General features: G+C 34.2%; 1 protein-coding gene across 1 annotated transcript in view; it reads right to left on the reverse strand.

Moving 5' to 3' along the window:
- Positions 1-4,760: 4,760 nt before the first annotated feature.
- Positions 4,761-18,539, reverse strand: part of cerk (ceramide kinase) — a 54,420-nt gene continuing 40,641 nt past the window's right edge. The window contains exons 10-13 of the mRNA XM_056455442.1: positions 17,097-17,170; positions 12,541-12,746; positions 9,966-10,186; positions 4,761-5,649 (exon numbers count right to left, since the gene is read on the reverse strand). Of these exons, the coding sequence (XP_056311417.1) occupies positions 5,538-5,649; positions 9,966-10,186; positions 12,541-12,746; positions 17,097-17,170 (613 nt within the window). The 3' untranslated portion in view covers positions 4,761-5,537. The remainder of the gene's footprint in view (positions 5,650-9,965; positions 10,187-12,540; positions 12,747-17,096; positions 17,171-18,539) is intronic.

The following is an 18,539-nucleotide window of genomic DNA, read 5'->3' on the forward strand; positions in this document are numbered from 1 at the left end:
CTCAAGTTATTTTTTCATATGTCTTACTTTGATTATATACAGTTAAGAAAGGCCCGCCCTCAAGAGGCTCTGATTGGTCAGCTAACATAATGTGCTGTGACTCGCGGATTGGTTCCACAATCGCGTGCGTTTGTGCTGTGTAAACACTGTCACTCAGTCACAGTTGCTGTTAGCAGCATTAGCTGGCTGAATCAAACAGAAAATATGAAGAGCACACAGCTGAGCCTCACGCCTTCTCTCTAAAAAAAAAATCTGACAAGTGTCTTTCACATATATTCATAATAAGCATGTGCAAGTAGTGTAAAACATTCTCATATCTTTTGCGAGTCTGTTATTTGAGATGTAGAATGCAGGGAAAGCAGCTGCATAGAGAGACACTGCATATGCTGCTGAAGATTGTGGGTGTTTACAGGGGTTTAACTGATAAATATAAATTTGTAGCTAAATTGTTAGCGATTTTTATTTTAACAAATAAAAATACTTACAGGTTGTGGCTCACAATCCACAGCTTCGTCGGTTGGAGGAGTTTTTAGCTGAATCCAGCGCTGAACGGGGCGAGATTCTGGAAGCTGTCCTTTGTCAAATGCTAGCTATATGTATTTTTATTATTCTCTGGAAAATAATTAAAATTACATTGTAAGCGATTCTCTCTTTGTGGCATGTTCTTTGGAAGCCCAAATACAGAAACAGAATTAATTAACCATGACGATTTGAAGCACTTTTAATAGTGAAATCAGTTAATTGTTGCATCCCAACAACAGACATCTTGGCTAAAACAAGGATAAATTTAGGCTGTTGGTCTAACCTGTCTATTTGACGACTAGACTGTTATTGTTAAACGTCTATTAGATGTAGAGTGAAAGCGTCCCTAGCCAGGGCCTATGATAACAATTTTTTTAGGGCCCTCTAAAAGTGTAAAAATAAAATCGGATGGTGGGTGGTTGCGGACGAACAAAGGTGAAGAGTGGGGTGGGAGGGTAGTGGACACCTAATAGTGTCTCTGGGGGCATCAAAAAAGTGTGGGCCATGAGAATCATATTCCACTAACCACCAAACAACCATTAAATCAAAACTGACCTCAGATAGGCTTTATTTACTATTTTATTTTAAAATACAAATATTTTTGACATGCTTGAGTAGTTTTTTACCCCTAATTTCCTGTCAAAAAACCCAACGAAAAAAAAACAACAACAACAACATTGAAAGGTTTGTTTAATGAACTTTATTAACAGATTTTCATTCAGCACAACAAGTTCAATGTCAGATCTTCAACGTCATCTTGAGTCCTGCAAGACGACTTTCACTCTGTCATCATTACTCAGTCTTGACAAGCGCTTGACTGTCTATGCTTCTCTTACACTTGCAACTTTCCCCCCCAAGCACAAAATATCGGACAGCTACGGTAGTACATTATGCATTCACCTGTCATCAGCTCTGACCGACAGCCACCAGGGCAGCCAATGATGATGCAAACCAACAACAACAGCAAATAAGGAGAGATTCAAATGGGTTGTGATTGATATCTTTGGATCAGTAGGGCAGTTGGTGGCACATCATGTGCATATACAGGGATTGATTGGGTCTACCAACAAGAGCATAGCATCAAATACACAAGTTTTAACATAAAGCGAATACAAATACACACAACAAAAATACTGTTCACACTAACAGAGCAAGCCATAGTAATTCAGATACAGTAGAGACTCATGGAAGCTTGACTTCACATATAGGGACATTGTTCCCATGGATGATTATATAGGCGAATCTCATATAAACTGCAAGCAAATGTCATATTTCACCACAAAAACTCACTAACAAAAAAAGTTATGAATATATATCGTGCAACACAACATTATTTTCATATTTCCTACACAAGTGCATACAACCCAATTATGTAATTAAGCGATAAAGTACTTTATTGGAGGAACACACTAATATAAGTGTCTGTACTTCATTTGTGCCGATAAAAAAAAATGTAATAAAAGTGCATTATGGTAACTTTTTTTGGTGAATAACTGTTATGAAAATGACATCACAATCATGATGCACACTTCAGAATACTCCATTGCTGTTAGGAATGTTATAATATTCGTGATGGTTTTAAATATGATGTGAGATATTCTTTTACAAATCAAGTGTAGATAATTTCTGCCACAATATAATAAAATAAAAGAAAGAAATAATAATAAAAAATTCTTTGGCAAATCATAACAGATATATATATATATATATATATATATATATATATATATATATATATATATATATGCATGTATGTATGTATTTGTGTGTGTACTTTAACAATTAGAATAATTATAATAATCAATAAAAACTAATAAAATACTTGTTTTTAGACAAAATTAGCTGTGAAAATGTAATTATGAAAAGCTTTTATGACCAATTTTTTCTGATAATTGTGCTATATGTGTCATAATGACCTTTTCTACCACAATTTTCACTTTTTACTGCATTAAATGTACATTATTTAAGACAGCAAATTATGATTTACCAAAAAATAAATTTTTTATGCGGCTGAAATAAACACCTATGCAATCTTCTACACTACGAAGAACACATTTTTGCATGAAATGGCTACAGGAGCATCAACAGATGCATCATGGGAAATCCATGCCCTCAATCGCTAGATTCAAGAAAACGCTTTAAAAAAAGAATTGCATATTAAAGCAGCTGACATGCACAACAGCCAAAAGCAATTTCTCTGTCTATCACCAACTTCATCCTTTGATACTAAAGAAAACAATAAGATCTTTCAGAAGAAATAAGACATGGGGACAGAAAACACAAACACACACATACACACACAAAAAAATCATTATAAATATTCTCGGGAGGCCCAACCATAAGATTGTTACAGTATTTTCATTTACATACTGCTGCATATAAAGTACATGCTGACCCTGCAGTGACAATGTGTGAGCCATTTTGTAGCTCAATAAGCTACATTTAGATCCATGAAATGTGTGGAAAATAAAACAATGATGATTAGAAGTGGCATGATTTTGGGGAACTGAATTCAAACTGACTGGATAAACAAATAAAAGTGATCGCAGGATGTTACTGACTGAGTGTACATTTCATAAGTATATACTGACTACATGATAGGGGTTACAGCGAACTTTTAAAGGAACACTTTTTTTGACCCATTTAGACCCATTTTACAAGTAACTTAAAGTTAAACTGTTGAGTTTTACCATTTTTGAATCCATTAAGCCGATCTCCGATTCTGGCGGGAGCACTTTTACCTTAGCTTAGCATAACTCATTGAATCAGATTAGACCATTAGCATCTCACTCAAAAATGTCAAAGAAAAGTTATCACTGTGTCTGTTGCAGCCAAGGTACAGCAGAAAAGTTACTTGATTGTTATGTCAGATATGGGAGTTTAGCTAGTCATATTGGCCAAAAAAATTTCATTTAAAATTTCACTATATATTTTTTTTTATTTCAATTTCTTTTTTTTTTTTCCCAATTTTATTTAGTTTTCTGGTGGTCCTTGTACTCTATACAATGGATCTACTGAAGAGTCAAGCTTTAAATAGGAAAACTGTTCAAACTCTTTGGTCATTTTTGAGTGAGATGCTAATGGTCTAATCCGATTCAATGATTTATGCTAAGCTAAACTAAGCTAAAAGTGCTGCTGCCAGACCAGAGTTTGACTGAATGGAAACTGTTTAACTCTAGTAGAGTTGTAAAATGTAGTGTCCATTTAAAGCAGCAGGTCAACCAAAAAAGAAAATTCTGTCAAATTCTAATATTCTAATATATTAAGTAAAACCAAAAATAAATCAATGGTTGCCATGTATCTCAAACATAATGCATCAAAATGTTAGTTTTTTTGTTTTTGTATTGTCAAGTTTTTTTAATGTTTTAAATAGTGCCATTTTGCTCTATTTTAATAGTTATGTCTTCATTTGTTGTATAAACATTTTATTGTTATTCTTAAACTTTAAGGTTAGTACTTCACATTATTTCAATTAGTTGCCAGGTAAAAATTTTTTAACAATTTAATCTGAAATTTTACTTCTGATTCCTTCTGATATATATATATATATATATATATATATATATATATATATATATATATATATATATATATATATATATATATATATATATATATATATGTATATATATATGTATATATATATATATGTATATATATATGTATATATATATATATATATGTATATATATATGTATATATATATGTATATATATATATATATATATATATATACATATATATATACATATATATATACATATATATATATATACATATATATATACATATATATATATATACATATATATATATATATACATATACATATATATACATATACACATATACATATATATACATATATATATATATATATATATATATATGTATATATATATATGTATATATATATATATATGTATATATATATATATATATATATGTATATATATATATATATATATATATATGTATATATATATATATATATATATATATGTATATATATATATATATATATATATATATATATATATATATATATATATATATATATATATATATATATATATATATATGTATATATACATATATGTATATATATATGTATATATATATATGTATATATATATATGTATATATATATATATATATATATATATATATATATGTATATATATATATATATATATATATATATATATATATATATATATATATATATAATAGCATTAATTTTAGCTAATAAAAACAACACTGCATGCGTGCAACATAAATTTGTTAAAAAGAGTTACTTTGTAAGTGATGACAGAATTTTCATTTTTGAATGAAGTTCATTTACTAACACCGCTAAAGTGATAGTTCACCCAAAATTGACATTTTACTCACCATTTGCTCACCCTCAAGTGGTTCAAAACCTTTATGAGTTTCTTTTTTCTCTTGAACATAAAATAAGATATTTTGAAGAATGTTGGAACTGGTAAACATTGACCTGCATAGTAGGTAAAAACAACACAATAGGAGTCAATGGCTACCATTTTCCTACATTTGTGTTCAACAGAAGAAAGAAATTCAAACAGGATTGAAACAAGGTGTGAAAACCATGACAAAATTGTTTTTTTTTAATGCAAACTATAACTTTTTTTTTTTTTTTTTGGTACACAAGGAACTTTATCAGCAGACCACCACATGCTTCACATCTACACAAAATGGTGAAGGTGCTACGAGAAGGAATGTTTTCACACTTCCATGAATTTGACTTTGGGATTGAGTTAACGCTACTCTCAAGTCCAGCTTGATTGCAGAGGAAGACCAATGCTGACGATTGAACAGCAGGTGATATAACCAGCAACTTCAAGAACTGCAAATAAAAACTAAAACAGCAATACTAATTCCACAGAAACTGTTGATTCCGGCTCTGTCTCAAAAGCATCTTCATGAGGATTCTGAGGGTATGACAGCATTAGAAACAGCATAAGCTGAGCTAAAGGAGACTCTTCCATCTCCATTCTTCATGGTTCATGATTTGGAGGATTGTTGAGTTGACAGTGAGCGTACAGATCCTCAAACACCGGCTGCTCTTCGATTCCTCTCGCAAACAGCTTAATCAACTGGCAGTGGACTCTGAGACATAGAAAGAGTGAAATCAATCAAACGGATTGACTTTGGTAAACAAACATCATGAAGTGATAGACACCTAAAACTTAAAATTTTATTCACCCTTGATTGAAACCTATTTGAGTTTCGTTTTTTTTCTGTTGAACACAAAAGTAGATATTTCAATTCATGATTGCTGGTTGATGGTACCCATTGACTTTCATTTGCCCTCTTATGGATGGACGTCAATGGGTACCATCGACCAGCATTCTTCAAAATATCTTTGTGTTCAATGGAAGAAAGAAACGTATAAAGGTTTGAAACCACATGAAGGAGAGTAACTGATGAGGTAATTTTCAGGTTTGAGTGAACTGTCCCTTTAAAGTTCCAGAGCTTATTTGGAAATCTTGTAGTACTTTTGAAGAAAATCATATTTTCCTTAAAAAAAAACTAACAAAAGTGATGCAAATCTGGCAATTTTTTATAATAAGGATGAAATGTCAGGTGGCGTTAAAAGAGAAATGCTTCATTGTGTTTGTGAATAATGTAGTTTTGACAGTAATAATGTCTATTTATATTCCACTGATTTACACCATCTGGTTAGCATTAGCCAAACTCAGCCATCTCTCTTGTTTTTTTTCTTATTTCTTCCGAGACTATGAAGATTATTCGCAGCTCATATTATCATCTTTACTGTGATGTTACACCCTGTTTTAGTATCACTGCTAATTTTAAAGAAATGCAGAGAAAATGTTTCTTCATGTGGGAGAACATGTTATAATATGAAGATAATAAATGCAGGATCGTGGGATTTGTTTGCGAAAAGAAAAAAAAAAGAAAATAAATAAACTACTAATAACGTCTTCTAAATATACTGTAATTTAGAGCTTTTTTTGGAAAGTCAATTAATGGTTATTCCAAGTTACATATTTTAACTATAGCATTTTAACCATTTTCTACCATTGAAACCAGTAGCTTTTTTTACAGCATATAACATAGTCATTATTAACCAAAATACAGTGCTCAGCATATCTGAGTACACCCCATTTTGAAAATAAATATTTTTATCCATTTCTCAGTGAATATAAGAATGTATTTTGGTGCATTTAAACAAAACAGATTTATTAAACAGATATATTTATTAAAATAATATTTTAGTCACTGAACATATTTAGAAATTGAAAGATAATACAATAAAATTCAGGCTAAGTATTGCAAAATAAATTACAACCTACAAAATTTCAACTAAATTGTTCAGTTTTTTTTGATTCTCTTAATTTGTCCTCTTTTTTTAAATTTGTATTTAAAATTTTTCTATAACATAAATTTGGGTGTAGATGTTTTAGACTGTTATCATGAGTTATTTTGTTAGATAAGCTCCAGATTTGGCTTTAGTACTGACTAATCTAATGTATACGCACAAATATAATATTGTATATCCTAATAAAAATATGAATTTAAAAGATAGATTTGTGAGGGGGGGTACTTATACATGCTAAGCACTGTAATACAATAAAATAAAAGTTTTATTCTATTTTTTTTTTTTGGAGATTTGGCAAAATTATGTTAGATCAATGTGTCTTCCAATGTTTCCTTATGTTGCTAAAAATATTGTGAATACTATTTATTTTGCTTAAAAGGTTAGTTCACCCAAAACCCCAAAATGACAATCTAACCATTATTTACTTTCCCTCAAAATGGTTCAAAATCTTTATGAGTTTCTTTCTTCTGTTGAACCAAAAAATATATATTTTGAATAAAGCTGGAAACCGCTAACCACTGACTTTCATGGTAAAAAAATAAAAACAGTGCAATAAATGTAACATTGTGTCAGATTTGTTTGCGTGGAAAAAAATATATCAAAAATAAATTAAACTACTGATTTTGTATTCCAAATTTATTGTCATTTAAAGCATTTTTTTGGAAAGTCACTTTACAGTTATTTACCGTATAAGTTTAAAAACGTACTGTTAACCAGGCTACGTATTTTTACAGCATTTTTACCATTGAAATTGAAATCCCTGACATTTTTTAACAGTGTATAACATACATAGTCATTATTAATCAATATAATACAACAAAATATTAAGTTTAAAAGATTTGACATATATAGGTTAGATTAATATTTTTTCCAGTGTTTCCATATGTTCCTAAATATATTGTGAATACCATACAGTTTGCTTAAAAGGACAGTTCACCAAAAAAACGACAATTTACCAATTATTTACGCTCCTTCAAGTGGTTTTAAACCATTATGAGCTTCTTTCTTCTGCTGAACAAAAAAGAAAGACATTTTGCAAAAATATGAAAACTGGTAACCATTAAGTCAATAGTAGGAAAAAAGAAAAGTGAAGTAAAGAGTAAGTAAATGACAACAAAATTTGAAGTTTTGGATAAACTATTAACATTAACATTTCAACACAGGTAAAATAATCAAGTAAAGCTTTTTTCAAATCCCACACTCAAGCTATTTTCATTAGCAACACTGCATTAGTAAACACAACAGATACTTTGTGTCCTGGAGTAAAAAAAGTAGCTTGAGTAAGTGCTGGCAAGCAACAAATGCAGCATCGTGTCGAGTAAAAAAGTTTTGTAGTTAAACGCCTGTGCTCTTAGGAGCTTCAGGGACTCTTTAATTTCCTCTAATTCCACTCAATACTCTTGAGGTGAGTTCAGTGCCAGGCGATTGCCTTTTTTTCCCCTCGTCCGTGGTATCATCATCAATTATCTCAACAGGTTATTTGCTTACTCATTCGAGAAACAATTACTGAAGCTGAAAATGGAATAAATGAATGGACTTCTATTTTAATTAAAGGAGGTGAGCCTTTAACAGTGAGAGGGCCATTAAATTAGAAGCATTTCATTGCTACGCATTGTTGACACAGAACAATGGGGCGTGAAGGAAATGATGCGTTGGGGGCGAGCCGTCACGCTGTATCGAAACTTCAGCACGGGCACAATGGAGAGAGGGTTTTTCATTTTTAATAACATCTTTTCCACAGGCTCAGATTGCAAAGCGTCAAGTTATTTATTTGCTCTGTTTAGTATGCTATAGCACTGAGAAGATACGATCTGAAGTGAGTTGGACATTTTAGTACAGCTTTCACTAATCGACAAACACGTTAGTGGAATTTATTTATTTTGTGTTGAATTAATATCTTCTGCTACAAAATAACACATGCATTCTACTGACAATGTGTTCACAGATTGGAATTGTATAATTTGGAAGTCAATAAAAAAAACATAATATCTATTCCATGTGTTAGATTTATATTTATTCAGCCGGTGGACCAGAGAAACCCAATCAAAGTAAGTAAAAAAAGGGAAATACATCAAAATTCTCAACAACAACATCAGACAGTCTGCAGGGAAACTTGGCCTTGGGCACCAGTGGACATTTTAGCATGACAACAATCCAAAACACAGAGTAAAAGTGCTGAAGTAATGGTTAGTAGACAAAAATGTTAACGTTTTAGAGTGGCCCAGCCAAAGTCCTGACTTATATCCAATTAAGATTCGTAGAGGGAGCTAAAGATCAAGAATTGGAGCTCATTGGAAAAGATGAATAGGCAAAAATACCAGTGGAGATATGCAAAAAGCTGGTCTGCAATTATAACAACATTTGAGTGTTGTAATAGCCAATAAAGGCTTTTGTATTGGTTATTAAATAGGGTATGAATAATTATGAACATGCCACTTTTTGTTCAAATGTAAATAAAAAGTGAGAAATATTTTAGGAGAAGCCTGTTTCATTTAAGGTGATTAGGTCATTAAAAAAAAAAAAAACACTTGCTGGTTAAAAGTAAGTCAGAATTTGCCAGAGGCATGAATAATTTTGGGCTTGACTGTATATATAGATGAAGGCAAAATTTTTAACCCTTCTGTGATTTTTTTTAATCATATTTTTATATATATTTCTCAAATACTGTCTAACAAACATAAGATTTTTTCAACAGAGTTTTAAACAAAAGTTTTAATTACTAATAACTGATAACCTTTGTCTTATATTTTACTATATTTTAATTATTGTTACATTTTAAGGTATTTCAAGTGTTTTTTTTTTAAAGATTTATTTTTTGGCTATTTTTCCTTTATAAGATAGGACAGTATTTAGGACAGGAAGCGAAGTTGGAGAGAGAGAGGGGGGTAGGGTAGGGAAATGTCCTCGAGCCGGGATTCGAACTTGCGACGCCCTGACGTGCTACTGCACCATATGTCGACGCGCTAACCAGTTGTCAATTCGAGAATCCCGGACCTCCTAAATGCATACCCTGAGTGCAATGGAAGTTGATTTGAAAAAAATATCAGGCTAAAAATGTGGTGTATATAGAGTCATGACCTACCGGACTTGAATGGCAGTGTGTGGAAGGATCTCTCCGTCACAGTTCCAGTTGCTCTGGGATGACATGCAGCCACAGGCTCTGTTTTCCCTGCAGATCTGACAGAAGAAGCGTTTGCCTCCTGCCCTGCTCTCTCTCAGGTCCATTTCTGAGCCACATTCCTGAAACCTGGGAGTGAAGCGGAACTGCTTGACTCGGTACACCTCCACAAAAGAGTGATCAAACTGTAGAAAAATAGAAAAAAAACATTCATGTTTACTGAATTCTATTACACTACCTGTTAAAAGTTTAGTCATCGATCAAGCTGTAAGAGCAACAAATAATAACTTGACTTCTAGTTGATCATTTGTAAAGTGGTAGAAAGTAGACTTTTCTGATGAATCATCTTTTGAACTGCATAAGCATCACAAATACGGCAAAAGACCTATTGGAACCCACATACCAGACCTAAGATTCTCACAGAAATCAGTCAAGTTTGGTGAAGAAATAATCATGATTTGGGGTTACATTCAGTATAGGGACGTGTGAGAGATCTGCAGAGTGGATGACAACATCAACAGCCTGAGGTATCAAGAAATAGAGCTGCCCACTACATTACAAACCACAGGAGAGGGCAAATTCTTCAGCAGGATAACGCTCCTTCTCATACTCCACATCAAAGATCCTGAAAGCATAGAAGGTCAAAGTGCTCCAGGATGTCTGGGGTAAGATGAAGGAGGAGGCATTGAAGATGAATCCAAAGAATCTTGAGGAACTCTGGGAGTCCTGTAAGAACGCTTTCTTTGCCATTCCAGATGACTTTATTTTTAAGTTATTTGAGTCATTGCAGAGATGTATGGATGCAGTCCTCCAAGCTCATAGGAGTCATACATAATATTAATTCTTTTTCCATTGCATCATGACTTTATATTCTAAACTGTACATTATTTCTGTTAAGTGACAAGACTTTTGTCTAAGCAAATTCAGACCTTACTGTGATAACTAAATAATTAAAAATCAAGACATGATCATATTTTATTTGGGTAAAATATAAATCTAGAGGCCTTTGCCTTTCATATAGGCCATGTCTGATATCAAATGATCAACTAGAAGTCAAGTTTTTATTTGTTGTTCCAAAAACTTGGATAGGTGACAAGACTTTTTTCAGGTCGTGTAAATTTGGGGTAAACTACTGGTGATAAATTCATTTATTTATAAAGATAAGAATTTATTATTTTATTTATAAAGAATGCATTATTCATCAAACAATTCAGAGGGGGAAAATGAACTATTTCATCACTTCAACACCACTAATAATGAAAAATATATATTTCCGAATCATCATTTTACACTAAAGAATAGTGTAATAGCTGTTGAAAATTCAGCAGTTCAAGACATTATTGTTTTGACTATATTTAGAGATTTCTTTTAAGATCATAAAACAAAAACTTCTGAAGAGTAGCATACTGTAAATATACACTGTAAAAATTCAGGGTTTCACACAATTCATTCATGTTGTCCCAATACAAATCGATTAAGTTGACTCTTAATGATTAAGCGGATTGAACATAAAACTTTAAAGTTCTCAAAAAAAAATCTTAAGAAATATGTTGTTTCAGCCCATGTTAAATAAGTAATTTAAACAAGCAGTAAAAAAAAACTGGTAACACTTTATTTTGATGGTCCATTTGAGTATTAGTAGACTGTCTGCTTAATATCTGCTGATATGATGCTTCAACAGACATATAACTGACTATTAGAAACTTTGCAAGTACATGTCAACTTACACTAACCCTAACCCCAACTCTTACATTGATTATAATCTAATGATAATTAGTTTGCATGAAGATGCAATGTAACTTAAATTCAACAAACGGACTATTCAGTTAATTTAGGAAATTTGGGAATAAATGGGACCAAATTTTATTATATTAAAATGTACGTTAATTTGAGTAAATTTGATTTTTTTTATTTACTTTTATTAAAAAAATAATGTGTAATGTGTTCCTAAAATAACCATGATCAAAATAAAAATAATTAAAATAATCAAAGAATAAAATAATATAATAAAACTAATAAAATAAAAATAGTATTAGTTCACTGTTTTTTTATTGTTATAAATCAGCTTCAATATTTCTGGTTTTGCCTTTAAAATTATATCTGTATCATTTGATATGTGGACTTTTACAAGGTTGCTTATTTTTGTGACATTTCCAAATATTTGTAATTACTAAGATGATATATTTATAGAGATTGCTCTCAGAAGGAGGCATTTCTAGTCAATTAAATGTTTTAGGAGTTGAGCAAAAAAAAAAAAAAAAAAACTGAAATATTCCCATGACTTTGAAGTTCTTCATGAACAGGAAACCCCTGCTGTGTCTACGCACTTCAAAGAACAAGATTCGCAGCTCATTTTCTCAAAAAAAAAACTTACAGTTAATTAAAATTAGATATGAATTTATACTATTATAAAATATACAGTAACCATTTGCTGGTCAGCTGAGATGCTTTTTGAACTATAGTGCTCATAAACATTCCTATCTTCCACACACACACACACCCAAAAAAAAAAACGGATTTGTTCTGTTGAGATATTAACCTGGTCCTTCTTATTGGTGTGTCGCAGCAGGTGGCGCAGGAAGTCAATTCTGGAGCACTTTCTGACGAGGATGAGGTCAGTCGTTCCATCTGCTAGGTGTGCGGACGGCGACAGACCTTTTGGACTGCGAGGACATGCACAACTCATGCTGGCGGCATTGATGGCCAAGAACTTCCCCCTGATGACCGTCCAGGTGTCCCGACAATCTTAAACACAACAACAACATTGTGTGAACACTAGTAAAACACTGCACGGTAAAGCGTACTTTTCTCTGGCCATCTGGATAAGTAATTCATTTACATTAATTACATTGAAGCGTCTGCTAAATGAACATGTTTTGTAGATCTAAAAATCGAGTTATAATCTAGTTATAATAAAAGAAGTGAGGTTAATGTAAATCTCAAAGGTCTCACTAATAAATGGAGCTTGACTTACTTTCATGTTTACATTATTTTACTCTCTTTTTTTTTATGCCCTACACTCTAAAAGTGTTCAGAAATGACTGGTAAACTACTGCACAGCGCAGTGTATTCTCTGACCATCTGGATAAGTAATTCATGTTTATTAATTATATAAAGGCTTCTAGTAAATGAACACATTTTGTAAACCTTTTAAAATTCTTGTGTTCAATGTGGCATAGAATGAAAATCTGGGAATACATGTAGGCCTAGCTGAATAATAGAGTGTTTATGCAAAATCTTGGTGAAAAACAGGCTGATCGGAATAAAACCCTGACAGTGACAATCCACATGGGATCATTAATATGCACGCCCCAGGCAGCATTTGATTGGCTATAATGTTTCCTTGTGAGATTACAATAATTACAAGTTTTACGGTCATGTCTAAGTTTATCTAAGCTTGTATCATACTTACTATTCATGTGGGACTCTTATTTTGAAAATGGGAGCGGCTTTGAGGAAGTGTAAGGGGCCGATCAAACTGAACAAGCTTTTACGTTCCAAAACGCAAGATGTACCGCAATGCTTTTTTGTTGACAGAAGAAAAAGAAGAGCGGTTGCTTTTTTACATCATATGCAGCTGCCTATTGTGCGCAAGTGTTGCTGTTGATACTGGTATAATTTTAATATTTCATAATTTTGTGATATTCAAAATTTGTGAAGTCATACAGTTCCAGATAACTCAAAACAGTAACCACTAGTTTTCCTATCAATATTCAGTAACCACCAGTCCTCTATCTTCAAAAGTCTCCGTAGTCATTTTGACAACACAAACACTGCTGTCACCTCAACGGAAACCCTGCCTCTGATTTAATTTAATTACAGAATGAAAAAGACGCAAGTGATGTAATGCACTTTTTCTGCTCAGAGTTGACTTTTTTCAACAGCACGCAATGGCAAAAACGCAAGGCATAGCAGGCGGTTAAAACACGAGGCGCGCAGGGTGCATAAAGCAGTGCGCAAAATGCTTGCAGCCGTTAGTAAACCATTAAGAAAATGCACCTCTCAATGCAAAAAACATTGTGTATTTCAGTGTGATCGGTTCGGTTCGCAGTTTGCTGGTTCGAGCCTCGGCTGGGTCAATTGGCATTTCTATGTGGAGTATGCATATTCTCCCTGTTTGCGTGGGTTTCCTCCGGGTGCTCCGGTTTCCCCCACAGTCCAAAGACATGCGCCATAGGTGAATTGGGTAAGCTAAATTGTCCGTAGTGTATGAGTGTGAATGAGAGTGTATGAGTTTTTCCCAGTGATGGGTTGCAGCTGAAAGGGCATCCGATGTGTAAAACATATGCTGGATAAGTTGGCAGTTCATTCCGCTGTGGCGACACCGGATTAATTAAGGAACTAAGCCGAAAAGAAAATGAATTAATTAATGAATAACTGAAATGAGTTCACTGCACTGCTGTACATTATTTTCTAATAATTCAATGAACCATAGTCAATGATTCTACTAATTTTCAATTCCATTTGAAGACATTTGTCAGGTTTTTGTCTTCAAACTGCTGCTATGTGTGGAACTAGTTTCTCATACTTCTCATCCAAGTCTTGTTGTTTTGCTTTGATTTGATTTTTGGCTTCGAATCAGAATCAAGCATTCAACAGTGCCGAAAGAAGAAGTAATATTATACTGTGAGGCAGTTAAATGCTTGGTTCTGATTCAAAAATTCCAAAGCCAAAAATCGAATGAGAAAAAAGAAAACACTAGATGTGACAAGTAGGAAACTAGTTGCATACTCAACTTTGTGCCATCTGCATAACCATCATGAGAAGGGGGGTCTTGGTGGTTCGAAAGACCAAGACCCCACTTACAAGGTCGAGAATCTGTCCCCTACGCGAGCTCACTTGTCCTTTTTTGAATACTATCCCATCATAAATTTTGAAAATAACCAACCTAAGAAGACTTTAAGACCAAGCAGAATCCTCTGTTGGATTCTTAGGGTATTATTATGTGGGTAGCACAATCGCCTCAAAGCGGAGAAGGTCGCTGATTTGAGCCCCGGCTGGGTCAGTTGGCATTTGTGTGGAGTTCATATGTTCTACGGAGTGGGTTTCCTCCGGGTGCTCTGGTTTCCCCCACAGTCCAAAGAAATGCAGTATGGGTGAATTGAATAAGCTAAATTGGCCCAAGTGTATGTGTGTGAATGGTAAGAGTGTGTGGGTGTTTCCCGGTGTTGGGTTGCAGCTGGAAGGGCATCCGCTGCGTAAAACATAACTGGATAAGTTGGTGGTTCATTCTGCTGTGGCAACCCCTGATTAATAAAGGGACTAAGCCAGAAAGAAAATGAATGAATGAATATTTTTTAATATTATAATTATTCAAATGGTCAAATTCTCACTGTGCCAGGATTCTGTCTTGTTAATTCTTGTTTTGGTGGCAGAGTCCAGACACTAGTCCTGTCATGTCTCGTATGTCGTGCTCGGCTTGAGTTTTCTGTTGGGTTGAGCACTCTTTTTCAGTCATTGTCTGTCTTCGTCTTTGTATGAGTGCCGTTTGATGCAGGCGCGTGGGGTCCGGGCGTGCTCAGGATGCGAGCTCTGGTCCTCGTGTGTTTGTTGTGCTCCAGTCTAGTTGGTTTTGATTTTGATGGCGCAAGGATTGAAAAAAGTGTACGGTAAGTGTTTGCTTTTATAGTGCGCTCGTGTCTTGTGTTCTGTTTGTGTTGCTGTTGTCAAAGCACGTGTCTCAGTGTTTACATTGTGGCTGCATGCTTTAGTGTTGCGTTTCATGTGAACACATGTTTTTGAGCTCTATCATTGGCTGTGTGTTCTAGTACTGTTTTACGTGAGCATGGCTTGTGTTAGTTCTTTGTCATGTGCGCTCTCTCATCTATTGTCTAGGCCCACCGACCTTGTTAACCCATTATAAGTTTATTATGTTCACCTATTTGTTTGCCAATTATTTCTCCTTTATAGTCTCCTCAAGTCTACTGTCCTGTGCCAATCCATTGTTCTTCCTGAGAGTCATGTCCTTTTCCTTGCCAGCCCAGTCTAGTTTGTCTTTTTTGTTAAGTTTTCCCCCTTGGGGTTGTTTTTGTTGTCTTTTTGTTTTATTTTTATTATTATTAAACCCAATATTTACTGCACATGAGTCCTCGCTCCCTTTCGCTTCAGGAAACTGTGACACACTAAGGAAAGTTGAATGAGCTGGCCAGTTTGTTATTCATTTATAGGCTAATTTTAAAAATAAGTATTTTTATTCAAAATGTTTAATTTAAAATGCTAATCTCAGAACATTATAAAACTGCAATGTAAAACATACAGTTTAAATGCACACTTATAAATAAATACTTTGTAGTGAAATAGTAAGGTAAGCACGTTGACAAAAGTGTAGGAAATATTTTTGGTAATTAAAAAAGTGTCATTAAGATCACCATCCGACAAGTTAATCCAGCAAACATTAGTGCTTATAATGTCACTAAATACAGTATCTAAATTGAATCGAAAATGAGTTGAATAATTGCAATAGGCTGACTTCGGGTCTGACGGGTGTGCATCCTTTTCAAATAATTCACCGGTCGTCACTTAATACATACATAAAATAAGTCCCATAAATCGAAAAAGCATGAATGGTTGTGTTGCTCCCTCGCCGATGAAGGCGCTTCGACTTTCTTCCTCATTTACATCATTCTTCCCCTTATTCTTCCCACAAGACTCTATTTATGCCGCGCAGTCTAAAAGCGTTCAGGAAATCATCATCATGCACAAATGCCAATTTGGGACTGTGAGGGGCAGGGAGTGTGTCTCTGTAAACAGCACTTATCAGTGCTCAGGGTAAACACACAGAATGCTGGGTAACGGAGGTGCCAGTTGTTCGGAGGGTGCTGAGAGGCAGAGATAATATGCTGTGTGTGTGTTTGTGTGTGTGTGCACTCTCTAAATGATCAGCCGGGCGGCAGCTTGAACCATTTGGCCTAATGTTCACAAACAGCGTGCCAGTGGAGCCGACAGATGGGGGCATTACGAATCATGGCTGGAAATGCACTTTGTTGGCCTGTATTGTAGGTGGGCGCATTTACCACAGAGCAGAAACGAGACTTCCTGTTATGGCTCGAGCTGGTTAAACAGTGGCATTCGGAGGATTTTCGAAAAGCTTCTTACCGACATCAGAAACGCTGGCTTCATCTTCTTTGCTGAGGAGTTTGTCGGATGAGGATCGACGGCAGATGCTGCACCTGAAAAATTTGTTGTTGAGTTGTTTATGACAGAGGAGAGCAAATTGTGTGCTGATATAATTTTTTTAAAGTAAATAGAAAAAATTGTTATACTATATTAATGCAACCACAAAAGTGACATTTATATTAAAGTAAATGTAGACTAAACTAATGTATATTAAATGTAAATGTAATATTTTTCTCTGAGACACACACACAGATAAATACACACAGAACACCCACACACAAACAGAGGCACAGACAAAGAGACATTCAGACCCTCTTAAATTTTTCACTCTGTTATATTGGAGCCATTTCCTAGAATCATTTAAGTTTAACTTTTTTCCTTATTAATGTACACACAGCACACCATATTGAAAGAAATACATGGAATTGTAGATAGTTTTGCAGATTTATCAAAAAATAAAAACGAACATCACATGGCCTTGAGTATTCAGACCTTTTGCTGTGACACTCATATATTTAACTCAGGTGCTGTCCATTTTGTCTGATCAACCTTAAAATGGTTCTACACCTTCATTTGAGTCCAGCTGTGTCCGATTATACTGATTGGACTTGATTAAGAAAGCCACACACCTGTCTATTTAAGACCTTATAGCTCACAATGCATGTCAGAGCAGATGAGAACCATGAGGTCAAAGGAACTGCCTGAAGAGCTCAGAGACAGAGAATTGTGGCAAGGCACAGCTCTGACCAAGGTTACAAAAACATTCTGCTGCACTTAAGCTTCCATCTTATGAGACCAAGATTTAACTTTTTGGCCTTAATTCTAAGTGGTATGTGTGGAGAAACCCAGGCACTGCTCATCACCTGTCTAATACACTCCCACCAGTGAAGCATGGTGGTGGAATTATCATGTTGTGAGGGTGTTTTTCAGCTGTAGAGTCAGGATGACTGATTACTATCAAGGGAAAGATGAATACGGCCAAGTACAGGGATATCCTAGACGAAAACCTCCTCCAGAGAGCTCAGGACCTCAGACTGGGCCAAAGGTTTGCCTTTCAATAAGACAATGACCCTAGGCCCACAGCTAAAATAACGAAGGAGTGGCTACACAACAACTCTGTGACTGTTCTTGAATGGCCCAGCCAGAGCCCTGATATAAACCCAATTGAGTATCTCTGGAGAGACCTAAAAATGGCTGTCCACCAACATTTACCATCCCACCTGACAAAACTGAAAAGGATCTGCGAGGAGGAATGGCAAATGATCCCCAAATGCAGGTGTGAAAAACTTTTTGTATCGTTCCCAAAAAGACTCATGGCAGAATTAGATCAAAAAAGTGCTTCTACTAAATACTGAGCAAAGAGTTTGAATACTTAGGACCAAGTAATATTTCAGTTTTTCTTTTTTGGAAAAATCTGCAAAA

This window comes from Danio aesculapii, chromosome 4, assembly GCF_903798145.1.
Source record: "Danio aesculapii chromosome 4, fDanAes4.1, whole genome shotgun sequence".
Taxonomy (NCBI): Eukaryota; Metazoa; Chordata; class Actinopteri; order Cypriniformes; family Danionidae; genus Danio; species Danio aesculapii.